Below are 17,309 nucleotides of genomic sequence, written 5' to 3'. Positions count from 1 at the left end.
GATAGCTCAAGTAAAATTTAATTTATAACCTGCTACCTTGGGAAAAAAAATGGCCAAAATCTATGTATCTATGAATCTCCTACATGGGTAAGACTTGTAAGGACTTGTTTCCTGCAGTATAACTAAAGTAAAGTTATAAAATGTGTGAGAAGAATATTTTAGTTGTTTTATTGCCAAGAAACAGCACATCAAATCACTGATTTACTAGAAATGACATGTCGTTTCCTAGCAATCAGGAAACCACTGCTTGCTTATCAACATAGACAGTTTGTTGTGTTTATCTACGTTTTTCTCTCTTTTGTGTACTGAAAGCAGCACATAGACTGCACCAATTTTCACCAGGATTCATTTTAAAAACATACGAAAACATATGCCAGCGGAACAACAAGAAAGATCCTGTAACGACGTAAAAGTCGACTCACAACATTACACATTACAAACAAACGTGAACAGTGAATCAAATGACTGTGGTGCAGATACTTGTACCTGAGTATTTCTATTTTATGCTACTACTATACTTCTACTCCACTACATTTCAGAGGGAAATATTGAACTACATTTGTCTTTTACTATTTTTTCAGATTAAGATTTACAAACAGCCATCTCATTAGGTCTTAATATGATGCATTTCCATAGATTAAACTGCCCAACAGTATGTGAAGTAGTTAAAATGCACCAATTTAATGAATCAATAACAATAATCCAATAACAATACAAGACGCTTACTTGTAGTGGAGTGTTTTCACAGTGTGGTTTTAGTAATTTTACTTGAGTAAAGGATCAATATTGTGTGAGATTAACAGTCAAATAAAGGAAGCAGAAACACGAGACTGAAACCAAATCTAAAACCTGAAGCCCAAAGTCCATGAGAGGCGGAGGGGTGGGTGGGTGAGGCAGAGGGGTGGGTGGGTGAGGCGGGGTCTGATGAGAGGAGAGCCGGCCTCTTATGGGATATTTTTGGAGGGGAGGGCGACGAGGGGTGCCTGTATTTGGAAATAGAGGTGGATGTTGGAGCTGGAAAGAAGAGGCGCTGATGTGAGCTCAAGGCTCAAGGAGGCGTGGTGGGACTTTTTTTGGGGGGGGGGGGGTTAACTCATACGTCACAGCTTTGGTTGGGACCCTGATTCCCCTCTGATAGCAACACACACACACACACACATACACACACACACACACAGCACTCTTGCAGACTGGCAGAGGACGGAGGGACGAAGCAAAGAGGAACCTGTTGGAGAACAACAACAAAGAAAAAGAAAGAACGTTAAAGAGAGCCCAAAGAGAGAAGCTGAGAAAGCAAAAGGAAGGGAAGAAGAGCAGGAACCAGGAGGGAGAACGAGGTAAAATACATTTCATTTTACAGATTGTTGAGTCAAGAAGAGTTTGTAAGTTAAAGGAACCAAAGCACAAATGAAAACTCTTCAAATCTTTCTGTCTGTCAAATACTGTAGGCTATAAAGTACAATTCTGAGGTACTTGTACTTTACTTGAGTGTTTCCCTTTCATGCTACTTTATACTTCTACTCCACTACATTTATCTGACAGCTGCAGGTACACGTGATCAATTTATATAATAGGACAGCTATAGATTTGCCAGTATATAAAGTACTTAATATTAGCGCCAGCTCCACCAGCTGTAGCATTAAAAAGTGATAATGCTTCAGTAATAATATTCAAATAATACATGATATTATGAGACTCTTTTACTTTTGATGCTTTTAGTACATTTTACTGTAATATTTTTACTTAACTCAAATCTTGACTGTAAGACTTTTATTTCTAAGGGAGTATTTTTACTTTTACTAAAATATGAGTACTTCTTCCACCACTGGAAACCGCATATCAAATGATATGTCTAATGATGTCATCGTATTAATTAGCAATTTATACTAATATATATATTTAACTGCTGAGTGGAAACAATGTGAAGCAGTTGCCGTTGGGATATTACTCCACTGCAGGGGGTGTCAGTCCTTCTCTTTCCAACACACACACACACACACACACACACACACGTTGTGTTGGTCAGCAGATATAAATACCCTCATGAGATACGCAAAGGAATCCAGCTACAACCACAGAGTGATGGAGGTGGTGGAGAGGCACGCAGGCTGGTGTGTTTCTTTGTGTTCACAGCTTGTTACACTGCCCCCTTGCAGGTTCAAAAGGAATAGTTCGGCATTTTGGGAAACGCACTCGTTCGCTTTATTAGCGAGAGTTAGAGGAGAAGATTGATATAAATCTCATGGTTGTACATTAAGTATGGAGCCAGAGCCGGGAGGCAATTAGCTTAGCTTAGCACAAAGACTGGAAACAGCCTATCTGGCTCTGTCCAAACTTAAAAAATACAGCTATACCCAAAGTTTGCTAACATTAGCTAGCATTAGCCATCATAAGCAGTGTGTTGAATTGAGCATCGGTGCGTTTTGTTAATAAAAATCAAACCAGAAGAAGAAAGACACTCATCATGAATCAGGATCATGAGAATGTGGTTGTACTGGGCAGCTCTCTCGTGTGAAACCCATCAGTTATGTCATTTATGTTGGAAGGACACAGTGTGTTGTGTCCTCTGCAAAAACTCCTTAAAAACACAGCTCTGACAAAAGCATCACGACGCTTCATTTAACGTCAGATGCAAAGCTTTATATTCACACACGAGTACACTGGAGTCTATGTCTAAAAATAAAATGCCAGGACCAAAGCAGGGCCCCAGGTGCTTAGATTACCAAACTTCTCCTTTTCTTTTAGTTTATTTTTCAGTTTGAATTCAGACCCAAACACATCACCACCCGACAAATACAAAGTAATCTGTAATTACTTCTCAATTATTCTCCGTTAATGCTGTTAACAAACTCTCATCTCCACAACACAACACTGAGTATTACTGAGGAGACGACATTTAATGTTAGTAAAGTTAAAAAGAAAAGAAGAGTTGACTGGGTTGAGTAATTTAATGATGTAAATAAATGTCTATTACTAACAAGGAGCTGCAGGCTGAAGCTGATGTTTCCCTGCAGAACGTGTGTCGTGATCGAACATCTGGGTCAAGACGCTGGCAGCGATTCAAACTGAGCTCTATTTCTGGATGTTTACATTAATATCTTTAAGATTCAGCTGTGTGCATTGATTAAAAGACGCTAAGCTACCCTTGCTTAGCATTCAAATTATATGTCGGTGGTGTTTGTAACAGTACAAAGGTGTAAAAATGATCTTCAAAAGCTTCAAGAGCCTGAATTTAATCCTCAGGTTGTCATTGAGGCCGCGGTGCTGTTGTTTTGAAAGGAGATGCTGTTGTTAGTTACAGTATATTTGTCAGTGATGATGATGATGGTGGTGGTTGGGCGGGGGGGTGGGGGGTAAAGTCTGGTTCCCAGTATGGTGGATGACAGCAGCTGCTCCCTGCGTTAACCTTGGTCCCAGATATTTCTGAAGGCTGATCTCTGCAGAGCAAAGATTATTTTCATGCCACAGAATCATTTGTGGTGGAGAGTTATGAGTACATTTGCTCAAGTATACTTTTGAGGAACTTTACTTGAGTAATTCCATTTTATACTACTTCCACTATACTACATTTCAGAGGGAAATATTGGACTTTTTACTCCACAACATGTATTAGTTAGTGTGCATGCGTCGGCTGTGCATGCAGCCCGTTACAGTCGCTCTGATTCTGATTCTTTACTTAACAGATTAAGATTTTACTTAAACAAATGATAACTTTCTAAAAGTTAAAGGTTAAATCACAACCTTTCTGGCTGAAATGGCCTTTTACAATAAATCAGTGTCTTGTTGTTTTCCTTGTCATGTTTCAGTCTATTATTTATGATTAATAATGATCTCAACAAAGACTGATTTCCCCTCAAAACCTCTCAGATCGTTTCATTTAAATAACAGTTTGAAGCTAAAACGTGCAACATCCAATAATTCACAGAAAACAAAGCTGAGAGAAAAGTCCAAAATATGAAAACAAATTTGTGTATCAGAACTTTATTTATTCTACTTTTCCCCTCATGAGGGCCCCGACCCCTCGGTTGGGAACCACTGGAGTATTGTTACACTGTGGTAAGTGTACTTTTACTTCTGAATACTTCTTCCACCACTCATTAGCTAATACTTATTATTAAAATCATCAATAGAAGTTTCTGGATTTCCTGTAAAACTACGAGACACTGACATGCTGGAGTTTTGGGGAATATTCCTGTGAAAAAGCAGAAAATATGTGGAAAGACGTTGTTCTTTTTGTGAGTAAGGTATCAGGAATACTTTAATTTCTCATAAGACAAAATCTACAGAACGTGCTTATTAAGATCTTATTAAGATATCGTTTTAATCTTCGACCTTGTTGGCCCTGACACTGACTTTATCACCTCCCCGTATGTTTTTAATGGCTCTGTGCCTCTGTGATCATTAGACGGAGAGGGTCACATTCACAGAAACTCTTGGCTGCTGACAAATAACACAAACCTCCCGATTCAAACTCTTGAGGAGTGTCTCTCATGCCGAAGCGTCCTGGATCATCAACAGGCTGCCGTTCCTCTTCTCTCTTAATTTGCTGTTTCAACTGTTTAAGGGGTGATTGCAACATCCCAAATAGCCTCTACGGTCTGTAACTGTGAGCCCCTCCTCTTCATATGACACGACAACAGCTGCTGCTTCCTGTACGATCCGGTCTCCTTCCCCCCCGGTCTGTCCATGTGTGGAGGCCGTTGGCCAGCGAGCCAATGGGTGCTATTTAAAAAGAGCCAAGTTCAGACACACAGCGAATGAGGAGGGGTGGAAAAGTGGGAGGATAGAAGTTCACAACTAAAGTTACAACTGGGCTGGCATTCATTACTACAGCATCATTAGCATTGTCAGTATTATTAAAAATGGCCACCAGATGAGGTTATTGAAGAGGAAGATCAGCCACTAATCTTTGGTATCTGAAGCTGTTTCAAGGGTATTAAGCTCAAGACACTTTTAAAGCACATTAATGACCATAAAATGTCAAATCCAAGTTAAATACTAAACCAGACTAAGAGGCTACAGCCATGCTAGCAGCTCTGTAGGGCTGTTAGTCAGGTACAGTGAAGCTTTGAGCTAAATGCTAATGTCGGCATGCAATGCTAACATGCTGATGCTAAGTGGGTATTTTGTTCCCCTTCTTTCCCATGTTAGTTTAGCAAGTTAGCATGCTAACATTTGCTAATTAGCAGTGGTTGAATGTAACTAAGTAGCCTACATTTACTCAAGTATTGTATTTAAGTGCAACTGTGAGGTACTTACTTGAGTAATTACATCCCAATCCTCATTTCTGTGGGAAATATTGTACTTTTTTTATTTTTTTATTTTTACTTTGAAGATTAACATTAATAATACAAAATATAATCAGAGAAGGATTATGTAAAACTGAACTGGCACACAGCTGAGGCCCCAAATAAGCACTGGGGTTACTTTTCAGTCCCACCCTGACACAGAGGTGATCTCTGCACTCGGCTCAGGTAACTAAAGTTACAACTGGGCAACAAACTGTGAGCCAGGAACAAAGATCATCATCTCCTAAATTGTTGGAGTTGGAGATTTTTTTTTTTATCAAAGAAGTCCTCTTTTGTGTTCACGTGCAACAAAGATTTAGTGGCCCTGTCAACAAATAAAAACATTATATTATTACCTCGAACACGCTGCTAATGAATGAAATCGCATCCTCTCATCGCCTCACCAAGAATGGGAAACACAACACCCAATGTCGTTACAAAGTTAGCTAGAGTTTGGACACTCGCTGACCAGTTATATAAAATAAAACTCAAACATATGTACAATTTCATGTTTTTTTTTGGTGTTCATTGTTCCTGTGTCAAACAAACTGTTCATACTTTAATGGTTGAGTTTTGGTCTTTTTTAAAAAAGAATTCGAATTGCAAATTGACAAATGAGACACAAACACAAGAACAGAAGCAATTCCTTCCACCTATTCCTCATACACTCCTTCACAGCCAGAACAAATTACACCACCATTGCACCAAAAGTACAAAAAAAACACTACAGAAAAGGAGATGTAGGACCCTTATATCGCCTTATCCCCCATTAATTTTTGACACCCTCTCCTCTCTGAATATCAGCACTTAAATGTGATCCCCACACTCTCTGTTACAGTCCTCACTACACTGATCTGCTGCAGTTTGCACACCGCAGCTCATTGCGATCATGAATAAGATTCCCCAGACGCTTTATGGGCGAAATACGCAGTGTGTGAAGTGCAGCATTGAAGGCCGGGGGCCGCTGCAAACCACAAGCCCGACCCTGAGCTTAATTTCTTGACGACCTCGCAAAAGGACACTCGCACCTGTCATTCACGCGGCTGCTGGCCCATAGAGACAGTTTGTAGGTGGATTTAGAAAAGATGTCGGTGTTCAGTCTGTGTGTTGTTGTGTTGTGTGACGTTCAGAGATTAGCAGAGCAATGTGCATCTGTCAGTGTGTCCTCCAGTTACCTTGAAACAATACTGTGATTTAAAGTCTAGAAACATTTGCCAGGCGCGTTTCAGTTGTTTATCAGGGACACAGTGTTTGCTTGATGAACAATGATTCAATCAGGATTTGAACAGTTTGTGTCTTAACTTTAAAAATGACGATTACATCTTTATTTTCTTCCTTTGTTTTTGTTTCAGGTGCTGTGTGCTGTGTTAAAGTGAAACCACCAACGAAATCCCAAACGATCCATTGTACCTGTCTTTCTGTTCAGAGGAAGACAATACACAGCTACAACATCCAGCCAAAAGCAGAGGCCTTTGGATATTGTTTTGTTAGTAAAGGAAGTCAGCACCGTAGGTTACTGTAGGAAACTAAAGTAAACTTAGGCTAAAACCTACAAAAAACAACCTCAACAGTCAAACGATGGCCCCCAAGAAGAAGGCCTCCCGTCAGAAGAAGCCTGCCATGGAAACCATCTCTCAGGTCGCTATGGAGACCGCTCCAGTCCCGCTGAAGGTGGAGAGCCGCGGTGACGGTGTGGTGGTGATGGAGACCGGGGTGAAGAAGATCGAGCAAATGGCCGCGCTGGACATCGCCCAGCTGAACAGCCTCAACCTGCCGCTTCCGCCGCCGGTCATCAAGCCCGGAGAGAGAGGCCTCGGCCTGGGCAGCGAGCTGACACGACCCCTGCATGGCAACGCCCTGCTGGAGGAGCTCAGCAAGATGCGGCAGGAGAAGTAGGTTCTGATACTTATATTCGCATCGCAATCGATGGTATACAATTCTCATATGAAATGATACAATTAAGGTGCAATACAATACGATTACAATACAATACGATTATAATACAATGCGATTACGATACAGTACAATTACTATACAATACAATTAAATTCTATGCAATTACAATTTCAATACAATGTAATTATAATACAATAAAATTTTGATACATTACAATTTGATTCTATGCAATTACGATACAATTTTCATACAATATAATTACAAAACAGTACAATTACAGTACAATACAATTACGATAAAATACAATTACAATACAATTATATTATGATACAATATAATTCAGTGCTATGTAATTACGATACAATTTTGATATAATGTGATTGCGATACGGTACAATTACAATACAATTATGATACAATAGTCATATACTACTGTATAGTCACAAATTATATTGTATTACATGGTAATTTGCCCTTTCCTACTTCATCATACCATTATATTATAACATATCTATTGTATTGTATTATGAGTTATTGTATCAGGTATGTGTGACATCTACTGATCCTCTCGTGTCCACCTGTCCTCAGGTTCCTGACTGACCTGGAGTTGGCCTGTAAGACAAAGGCCTTTGATGTCCACAAGCTGGTCATTTCCTCAGTCAGTCAGTACTTCAGAGAGATTCTGGCCAAAGACCCCACCATGAAGCGCCTGGAGCTCCCTTCCCTCTCACCTCTAGGTAGGCCATCCAGCTGCTGTTAAAGCTGCTTTACGGGAATTTCCCATGTTGAGAGACTCAGGTTTGGCTATCGTTAAATAAAACATCTCGCCTATGTCTGCAGGTCTGGCCAACGTCATCACCTTCGCCTACCTGGGTCGTGTCCACATGTCCCTCTACACCATCGGTTGCACCGTCTCCGCCGCCGCCACCCTGCAGATCCCTCAGCTCCTCAAGATGTGCATGGACTTCCTGCTGGCCGAGCTCAACGTGCAGACCTGCGTCTACATCTGGAACATTGCTGCCGCTTATGGCCTGCTGCCCGTGTGCGACGCCGCCCGCCGCTTCGTCCTGGAGAACTTTGTTCAGTTCGCCGACACGCCGCTGTTCAACCAACTGACCCTAGAGCAGATCTCCGCCTTCCTGCAGGACGACTTGCTGCTGTTGCCTTCAGAGGTCACTGCCTTCCAGGTGAGAGGTCAAACTTTGTAAAGGTCAAAGGTTGAAATTTGTTGCTGAAACAGGACGTGCTGTCTGGATATGCAGTTTTTCACGTCCTTCCGAATTACTTCTTGCACTTACTGTAGAATGTATCATAGCTGCCGTTTAATCGGCGTTACAGGACGTCAATTTGAATCCAAATTCATCTCAAAAGGTTCTTAACAAGAATTAGTGAGATCATAACATTCACTTCTGATGTTCTAACTGAGGAGAAATGCAAAGTCTTCTAGGAGGCTGCCTCCTCAGTATTAACTCGTCGACCCTCCGGACCTTCCTGCTATTTTCATCCAGACCTAAAAACAGACCCCAGAACAGCTGTTCAGAGCATAACACAGATCCATGAATCAAAGTCAATCACCTGCAGGTCGACTGCGAGCAGAAACTACCATGTATAACTCACTGTATGCAAGAAGCGAGCTCGTTTATTAATATACAACTCCATCGCAGACCTAAATAGACAAGCAGCTGAGGGGAGAGAAGCAGTGGTGGTTGTATTTATAAACTGCACCGAATGTGAGTTATTAATTATCTTGATTTAGGTTTTTATTCAAGTTTACTTGAATTGTTTCTTTATTTCTTACGGAATTAGTTTATTTATGTATTTTATATTTGATTTTAAAATTAACTTTTAATCTCCAGTCAGTTTGTAAATAAAAGCAAAAAGCTTTTTATCCTCTCCCACCAACGGTTGATGGTGAAATAAATTATTTTTATTTTAACTGGCTCATGTTATTTTTCAGCTTTTAGAGACACAATTTTTCGAAAGCAACATTTTATGTCTGCCACTTTTAGCTAACAAGACTATTTATTGATGTATTCAGTCTTATTTGAAACTTCTTTAGACATTTCTGTAGCTACATATGAAACATGGGTTTTGAAAGATGCTCCATGAGGACAATTATATTACATATTATGTTATAACACATTACATATTGATGTGCTGCATGTTGCCTTTTGTCTTATTCCCTGAAAATGTCTCTCTCTCTCCAGCTGGCCATGAAGTGGCTGGACTTCGACGCCTCTCGTCAGGCTCACGCCGCAGAGCTCCTGTCTCATGTCCGCTTTGAGACGATCCCGGCCAGCGAGCTGGTGAGTCAGATCCAGCCGGTGCCCCGCATGATGATGGACCCTCAGTGTCACCGGCTGCTGGTGGACGCCATGAACTACCACCTGCTGCCCTACCAGCAGAACACCCTGCAGTCCCGACGCACACAGGTCCGCGCCGGGCAGCAGACTCTGCTCACCGTCGGTGGTCGTCCATCACTCACAGAGAGAGCTCTCAGCCGCGAGGTCTGTGTTTTGTTTTTGTTATCTCATTGTGTTCGCTACCTTAAAAGAAACACAAGGAAATCCCTCATTGACCTTTGACCCGGTGGTCCAGGTGCTGTGGAGGGACCCTCGTGAAGGAGGAGCCTCCTGGCGTCACCTCACCCAGCTGCCGGCGAAGAGCTTCAACCAGTGTGTGGCTGTGATGGACGGCTTCCTGTATGTAGCCGGAGGAGAGGACCAGAACGACGCCCGCAACCAGGCCAAACACGCCGTCAGCACCCTCAGCAGGTACGAGGACAAGACGCATCAGAACATACAGGCAGCGAAAACATAGTAGTACCACTTTGTAATAATAACCCTTTAATTTATAAAGAATATATAACATGTAAGTAATAGTTTTAATAATGGTCAACAAATCAGACAAAGTGATTGTCAGATCGTCTAACAGAGTCCGAAACTGCCTTTACAATGCTGGAAACAAGGAGGAGCTGCATCCATCAACTTACGTAACTTTGTCTGTTTATACCTGATCACAACACAATAGCTCTGAGTACGTCAGTTCACAACTGGCATTAAAATGTGTCTCCACATGAGCGAGATCACTCGGAGACCACCTCCGAATGTGGTCTGAGCGATCGGATCTCAATGCGTCCTCAATGCGTCTTTGGTGCATTCACACCCGTACTTAGAGCTGTCCACTTCACCCAGGACGCATCTAATGCCAGGTGTGAACAGGGCATTTCTGAAACCGACATCGTGACATTCACACGCGCTTCAAGCAGCTTTTGGCCAGGTGTGCCGAGGTGTTAAAGTAGGCAGGGATTGAGCTTCTCATTCAAGCTCTCTTTTTCATTCTTGTACAATCGAGTGCAACACTATGAATGTCCTTCTGCTCTTTACCTCCACCAGATATGACCCCCGCTTCAACACCTGGCTCCACCTGGCCAGCATGCGTCAGCGTCGCACCCACTTCTCTCTGGCAGCCAGCGGTGGCCGCCTGTTTGCCATCGGCGGCCGCAACGTGGAGGGTCTGCTGGCCACCACGGAGAGCTACCTGCCCTCCTCCAACACCTGGAACATGCGCGCGCCCATGGAGGTGCCCCGCTGCTGCCACTCCAGCGCCACCCTGCCCTCCGGAGACATCCTGGTGACCGGCGGGTACATCAACTGCGCCTACTCCCGCTCTGTGGCGTGTTACAAAGTGGAGACCGACACCTGGACCGAGAAGGCCTCCTTGGAGACACCCCGCGGCTGGCACTGCTCCGCCACCCTCGGAGGGAAGGTGTATGTGGTGGGAGGAAGTCAGCTGGGGCCCGGCGGTGAGCGGGTGGATGTGCTCTCCGTGGAGGTCTTCTCCCCGGAGAGTGGCATGTGGAGCCGGGCCGCCCCTCTCCTCCTCGGCGTGAGCACCGCCGGCCTGTCCCCGCTGGCCGACAAGCTGTACCTGCTGGGAGGCTGGAACGAGGCGGAGAAGCGCTACAAGGCGGCCGTCCAGAAGTACGACCCGGCCACAGACAACTGGTCCATGGCGGAGGATCTGCCCGAGCCCACGGTGGGAGTGTCCTGCTGCACCCTGACCCTGCCGCCCCGCCACGCACCGCGCCGGCAACAGCACCGCAACACCCCGGCCCACGAAGAGCAGCAGCAGAAGAACCAGAGCAGAGAGAGCAGCATGGCTCCTTCACAAACCATCACAGCATAGAGAGACAGGGAGAGACTGGAAGAGAGGAGGGACGGTTCAACCTCTGGAGAACATCTGGATCATGTCTGCTCTCTCTCCTGTTTATCCATCTATTATCTATGTGGGAAAATGTACCCAAAAAAACTTAAAACCAAATTTATTTCTGCCTGTAAATAATTACACAAAGAACAGTACAGTAAAAAACAATTCAACAAATAGGATAATTTAACACTTAAAAGTATTGATAACAAGGAAGATTTAAATGGACAAAATTTGGATGAAACTTTGGTCATGAATGTTTCTGGAAGTGATTTTATGGCGCCCAAAGAATGTTTTTACTTGACATCTGTCCTGTATTATTATAATTAAAAGAGCAAAATTAAAATTATATGTAAGTGAGAGCATGCAGGGTCCAAAGTGGTCCCAGGAGGTTTTACATTGATGGGAACAGGAGAAAAAGGCGGAATAAGGGATTAATTGTAGAGTCGAGCAGGCGGAGGTGGAGAGGTGATGGAAGAAGGATGGAGAATGAAGACGGGAGCGGTGGCTGTCTGTGTTTGGGTTTAACAAAACGTCACTGTGAATCCACTGGCAGTTTGTGTACAAAGATGTATCTAGGCAGAGTGTGCGACTGTGAAAATAAGTGTGAATGTGTGTGTGACAGAGACGAGTGAATGACAGGAGTGTGTGGCTGCTACAGGAAATGAGCCAATTCTGACAAACAACTGCAGTAATTTAAGATTTTCTCATCAGCAAACTTTAAATATTTCTCACGAGGATAAAAGCAGGCCAGCAATAAAAAAAACCCTGCATTTATTGTTTTATTTATTTAATGGATATCTTGTCAGAAGTAGTGTAGCTCAATTGTGACAAAAATAATTAAAAACATATAGATGTAGTACTTAAAAACAAACATTTTATAAGTGCAATGGAGTGGAAGGATTAAGATGTGACCACAAGAGGAAGGCAGTGTGAACTCAACAACACAGGTGAGATTTAAAAGGAAATAAATGGAAAATAACATGAAAAAAAATGGACATGTTTCTTGGTTTTCGACACCCTGCAAATTTAACTTTACAAAGAAACCCATATTAAAAAAATGCTTATAAAATGATATAAAAAATCTGAAAAAAAGCATAAAAATCTGAAAAATATGGATAAAATTCCACCAAATAAAGAAAAAACGACATAAAAACGTGATGAAAACTTACACCTCACCTGTGTTTGTGGTTTAAAACATTTTTCCTCCTCTGACGTATAATTTTTATTGAAACTGAGACAAACTACCAACTGAAGAACAACCAGTGAGACTCCAGCAGGTGGAGCTAAACTAACAGCTTCGAGAGTTAATGATAAATACTGTTTATGAAGAAACACAATGAGGCTAATCTGGCTCGTCCGATTGGCCGAGTCCCTCTGTATTTGTCTCTTTCTTGGCACTGGACGAGCTCTGTGCTGGTGGTTTCACTGAATAAAGCAAATGTGATCAAAACATGCCGACTGTCTGCCTTTTTGTATTTACACGTAGAGACTGAGCTGCTGGGAAATTAAGTCCGACCACAGGAAAGAGGTTTAAACCAGATCTGCTATCATGTGCTGCAAGAAACGTGTCGCCTGAGGTCAAAGGTCAGGTTAAGATAAAATAGAGCAATAACTGGGACCAATAGTTTAAGTTTAGAAGTGACAGTAAAACATTTTAAAGATTGTTGTTTCAGACACAGCGGTGGAAGAAATATTCTGATCCTTTACTCGAGTAAAAGAAGCAACACCTCAATGAAAAAGTTACGTTAATACGTTGGAAATATTATGTAAAATTAAGATATCAGCTAAAGAAGTATTCATGCAGGAAGAGTGGCCTCTTTCACTGCAATATTACTATAAGATGGAGCAAAGTAACTGATAATCTAAGTGTTAGATGAATGTAGTTTAGTAAAAAGTAGAACATTTCCCTCAAAAATATAGTGGAGCAAACATATGAGTGGCATAAAATGTGAAGGGGACAGGAAACATCCCCTCGCCTCCTTCCCCAGAGCAGTCTTTCAAAGATGTATTTGTAATAAGTTCGTGTTCCAGATTTGAGGATTTGTTGTTTCTCAGAAAACTCAATAAATCTGCGTCTTGAAACAAAACAGAGCCATGATGTTTTAAAGTGAAATGATTCGATTAACGAGGCTGTCGATCGGTCTGATTGACGTGTGAAAACAGACATTGCGGGCCACATGTGGTTAAAGCTCATCTATTACAGTCCTATCTCGTGAGGATGTTGAGGAATGAGGTAACTGGAGGCACGAGAAGAAGTAGCCATGTTTGCTTATTCACTACAGAAATACCACAATAACGTCACAAGACCAGTACATTTTTTCCCATTTTATTAATTTGTTACAAACAAGATCAAAAGGTGGTCCTTTACTTGCCGGGGAGGATGATGCCGTCATACTGAAAAGAAATAAGAGACAAATATTAGATTGTAATTGACAATATTTCAGCAGAGAAAATGAAACATGAAAGACAGCGGTCGGTTCACGGTTAACTGTGAAACCAGCCCTTCGAGTCGTTACGGCCAGTTACAGATGAGTGTCGATCGATCTCAGAGGCAGAAACACGACTCTATAAACTTCTTTCTCTTCTTCTAACTGTTCAATGTGAACTTTGAACAAAACCTTGACAGCTAGTCTACAATGTTCACGTCTGTCAGGATGAGCACTCACTTTCTGCTGGAACCAGCGCATGGCCTCCTCTTTGCGGATGCGGTGCCTGAAACCGATGCGGCCTGTTTTCCGCTTCTTGTCTGCAATGCTGAAGCCGGGTCTGCCCAGAACCTGAACACAGAGGGGACGAAGCTGGTCAGAAAAGCTTAAAAACCAGTTTCTCCATCACACACAAAAGCACCAATCAATATTTGTTGCCTGGCCTCCTGACGTCAGAACTGGTTGAATATAATGTTAGAAAGCTCAGGGACTTAAACGGAGTCGGTAACACACAAGTGTTGATGTCCCGAAAAGTCAAATAACATTCAATTTAGAAGGATGTAAAAAAAACAGAAAAACAGACACCTCAACATTTGAGAAGCTGTAACTAAAAGTTTGAGTTTTTTTTAATTTAAATTTAAATATCAATCACTTGCTGTCAAAAAGGAATTAATCTGTTGATCGTTTCAGCACATTTAATAGATGAATCCATGAAATCTGGTGTGTTTGGCGCAATAAATGTTTATACTTAGTTAGACATCAACACATATACATTTGTTATCTGCATCTCTGATACTCAGCTATCAAAAGGTGGCTCAATCAAAAGCAATCTCCATCGACAACATGTCATCTGAACACAGACATGATTTACTTCAGACGAACACCCAACAACTACAACAAACAGCATTTAACCGATTTCCTGTTGAACACCAGAGGAAGGGCAAGTTAACTTAAATATGCTGCAGCATCTTATCTGTAAACCTCAAATCGTGTCACACTTCACATAAAAAACTTGCACAATACAAAACCCTCAGCAAAAAGATTTAGACATTTTAAATTTTCCCGAGACAACAGCACTTTACTTGATGCGATACATACTGATATTACATCTTAAAAACCACCTCAAATATCCGCATGTATTCCACCACTTATATACACACAAATGTTTTTCGTCTCAACTGAATGCACACATCACCTCCAACCAGCTACATTTAAAAGATATTTTTGGTCACTTACCACGTAGAAGTCCAGTCCGTAGATGCCGATGCTGGGGTCGTACTTGATGCCCAGATCGATGTGCTCCTGGATACCAAAGCCGAAGTTTCCGGTATCAGAGAAGTTGTTCTTTCTCAACTCGTACTCACGCACCTTGAAGGAGGAACAGCAGAGTGAAGCCTCTTTAGCCAAAAAAGCAATAATATGTTCATAACATAATACAAGAGTTGATAAAAGGCTTATGTCTAACTTTATACAGCTGTATTACATAAAGAAAGACCAATTAAAGTGTGGTTTGTCTGGGCATTTTGTTTTTTTTACTTCAATTTGAAATCTAAATTTGACAACAGACCAAAATCAGCTTTAGTCTGTATGTTTCCTGATACACGTCATTTTGAAATACTGAATAGTTCAAATTAAAACCATGTGAAAAGGACACATCAGTCTTCAGTTTCTTCAGTCTTTCAGTCTTCAGGTCATCTGTAACCTGCGATTAAGAGTCACAGTTTGGAATCACTGGACTATGGAGAAATAAACATGACTTCCTGACCTTCAGTCCTTTCTCCAGGATCTCCTCTGCTTTGGCTCCACGGACGGTGCAGTGGACAGCAATCTTTTCATTTCTGCGGATACCGAAGGATCGCACAGTGTAGCGGGCTGCGGGTGGAGGAAAGAAAAAACAAAACAGTTAAATACAGTGCAATGATACTAACTGATATCTAAAAATATTCCTTTTCAGCACTTTCAACCACTTCCACTTTTTAGCCCAGCTTTACAATGACTGCCAGCTGCTGTAGGAATACGTACAATTTGACCATTTCATCATGCTGGATGAAACGTTCACCAATCCTGTTTTGCTTCCACTTCTACAAATGCTCTCCAAGTCAATACTACCACAGCTCAAGATCCTTCCTACAAAAACGGTCTTCACTCCGCACACAAACGCTCACCCTTGGAGAAGACGGGGGTCTGCCCTGTGAGCTGCTCCAGCACCTTAGCAGCACGGGTCAGTCTGTCTCCGCTCTCACCGACGCAGATGTTCAGGCAGAGCTTGCGAATGCGAAGCTCTCTCATGGGGTTCTCCTTCTTCTCACCCTGGTCCTGGAGAACACAAAATATAGGGTTAGTTTCTCAGATTTTACAACCCCAGAACTGACAATACCATCAGGACAACAACCCACTCCATCACTCAGAAACATCTGCCTACTAAGAAGTTCTGACAACTTGTCAACTGCTGCTGCCATGTTGAGTTGACCAACTAGCGTTAGCTGGCTAACATGCTAGCATAGACAAGAAAGCTAGACTAACGTTTCAAACACGTAACAGAGAACAGAGTTCAGGTTTAACATTGCCTAGGCATTATCTCCACGTCTTTGAGTCCTGACACTGCTCTTCTCTATCTCAACATCAAACTCCAACAGTCTCAGACCAACACATGCCGGCCGGAGAACATGTCCGTGCATATCCCCGCTGGATCTGCTGTTAGCATTGTCACAGATCATATACGTGTCAAGAAATTTAATAACTCCTCCACAACTAAAACAGCTCTTCTAGAAAGACAGAGACATGCCTAATGTGTTGCCACAGTGTCTCCACACACCTGTCATATCGTATTTTATTCCGGAAAAACTACATGTATATGGAGGACAGTATTTTCCAGTAGCTAGCCTGTTAGCATCCCTCGGTAATTTAGTTTAAGTCTTCTGTTACATTTATTTGTAAAATACGACTCTTGTTTAATCATCCATAATGGAGTCTAAGTCTCTGTACATCGCACAGCAGTTAGGATGACCCTAAAGCTCCGATGATTGTGGATTTCAACTCCAACTTCATATTTGATCGCCATCGTATAGTGTGAGACAGTACTCACCGCCATGTTGGATCACTAGAAGAGGACGTTACGTTTCCGGCGAGAAATATTTATAGCGGTGTGTTTGCCGCAAATGAGGCCGGGGAAACATCACGGCGTAACGCAAGTGTTCCGTTTTACGTACTAAAAGCAAAATGTTAGTGTAAAACAACAACAAAATAAGTAAATTATTTTATCGTCTGCAGGGATTACGCAGATTTGAATTTGGTTTGGATTGAGTAAACAATGGCATGTCAATCATCATCACTTACCAGATTAATCAATTGATCAAGAGAAAATTAATCAACAACCGTTTTGATAATTACAAAATGAACTTATTTATACTTTTCCAAGCAAAAGCATCTGGCATTCCCACTGGTTCAGGATCCCCAAATATGAGGATTTGCAAGTTTTTAATAAATATTGT

At 42.0% G+C, this 17,309-nt stretch overlaps 2 protein-coding genes across 5 annotated transcripts; one reads left to right on the top strand and one right to left on the bottom strand.

Annotated features, from left to right (window-relative positions):
- The first annotated feature begins 6,866 nt into the window (after positions 1–6,866).
- Positions 6,867–12,844, top strand: klhl43 (kelch-like family member 43). 3 transcript variants are annotated; one of them, XM_070921598.1, is made up of 8 exons: positions 6,867–6,959; positions 7,044–7,180; positions 7,772–7,920; positions 8,024–8,370; positions 9,391–9,690; positions 9,782–9,957; positions 10,579–11,253; positions 11,312–12,844. In XM_070921598.1, exons 1-8 carry the CDS (start codon positions 6,867–6,869, stop codon positions 11,577–11,579), a joined length of 2,145 nt encoding a protein of 714 aa, XP_070777699.1. In that variant the 3' UTR covers positions 11,580–12,844. The 3 variants fall into 3 exon arrangements, with proteins under 3 accessions (XP_070777699.1, XP_070777701.1, XP_070777700.1); XM_070921600.1 differs by having other exon boundaries at positions 6,867–6,926; positions 6,960–7,180; positions 10,579–11,479; XM_070921599.1 differs by having other exon boundaries at positions 6,867–7,180; positions 10,579–11,479.
- An 858-nt stretch (positions 12,845–13,702) lies between these two features.
- rpl11 (ribosomal protein L11) lies at positions 13,703–16,925 on the bottom strand. 2 transcript variants are annotated; one of them, XM_070921421.1, is made up of 6 exons: positions 16,904–16,925; positions 15,984–16,134; positions 15,584–15,690; positions 15,055–15,186; positions 14,059–14,169; positions 13,703–13,786 (listed from the first exon to the last, which is right to left on the bottom strand). In XM_070921421.1, the coding sequence occupies exons 1-6, from the start codon at positions 16,907–16,909 to the stop codon at positions 13,757–13,759; spliced, it is 537 nt and encodes a 178-aa protein (XP_070777522.1). In that variant the 5' UTR covers positions 16,910–16,925; the 3' UTR covers positions 13,703–13,756. The 2 variants fall into 2 exon arrangements, with proteins under 2 accessions (XP_070777522.1, XP_070777523.1); XM_070921422.1 differs by lacking the exon at positions 16,904–16,925 and adding an exon at positions 16,259–16,277 and having other exon boundaries at positions 15,984–16,136.
- Positions 16,926–17,309: the final 384 nt, after the last annotated feature.

This window comes from Enoplosus armatus, chromosome 16, assembly GCF_043641665.1.
Source record: "Enoplosus armatus isolate fEnoArm2 chromosome 16, fEnoArm2.hap1, whole genome shotgun sequence".
NCBI lineage: Eukaryota > Metazoa > Chordata > Actinopteri > Centrarchiformes > Enoplosidae > Enoplosus > Enoplosus armatus.
Note: the sequence above shows the minus strand (reverse complement) of the source record. Positions and strands in the feature narration are given on the sequence as shown.

Bases quoted from the DNA above. Each gene is read 5' to 3' on its own strand.
- rpl11 (XM_070921422.1), bottom strand. The intron at 15,187-15,583 runs GTCAGGAAGTCA...TCCTCCTTCAAG, and splicing joins TCCTGGAGAAAGGACTGAAG to GTGCGTGAGTACGAGTTGAG. The intron at 14,170-15,054 runs GTAAGTGACCAA...CTCTGTGTTCAG, and splicing joins ACGGACTGGACTTCTACGTG to GTTCTGGGCAGACCCGGCTT.
- klhl43 (XM_070921598.1), top strand. From the start codon at position 6,867: ATGGCCCCCAAGAAGAAGGCCTCCCGTCAGAAGAAGCCTGCCATGGAA. The intron at 6,960-7,043 runs GTGGAGAGCCGC...GACATCGCCCAG, and splicing joins CCGCTCCAGTCCCGCTGAAG to CTGAACAGCCTCAACCTGCC. The intron at 9,958-10,578 runs GTACGAGGACAA...TACCTCCACCAG, and splicing joins GCCGTCAGCACCCTCAGCAG to ATATGACCCCCGCTTCAACA.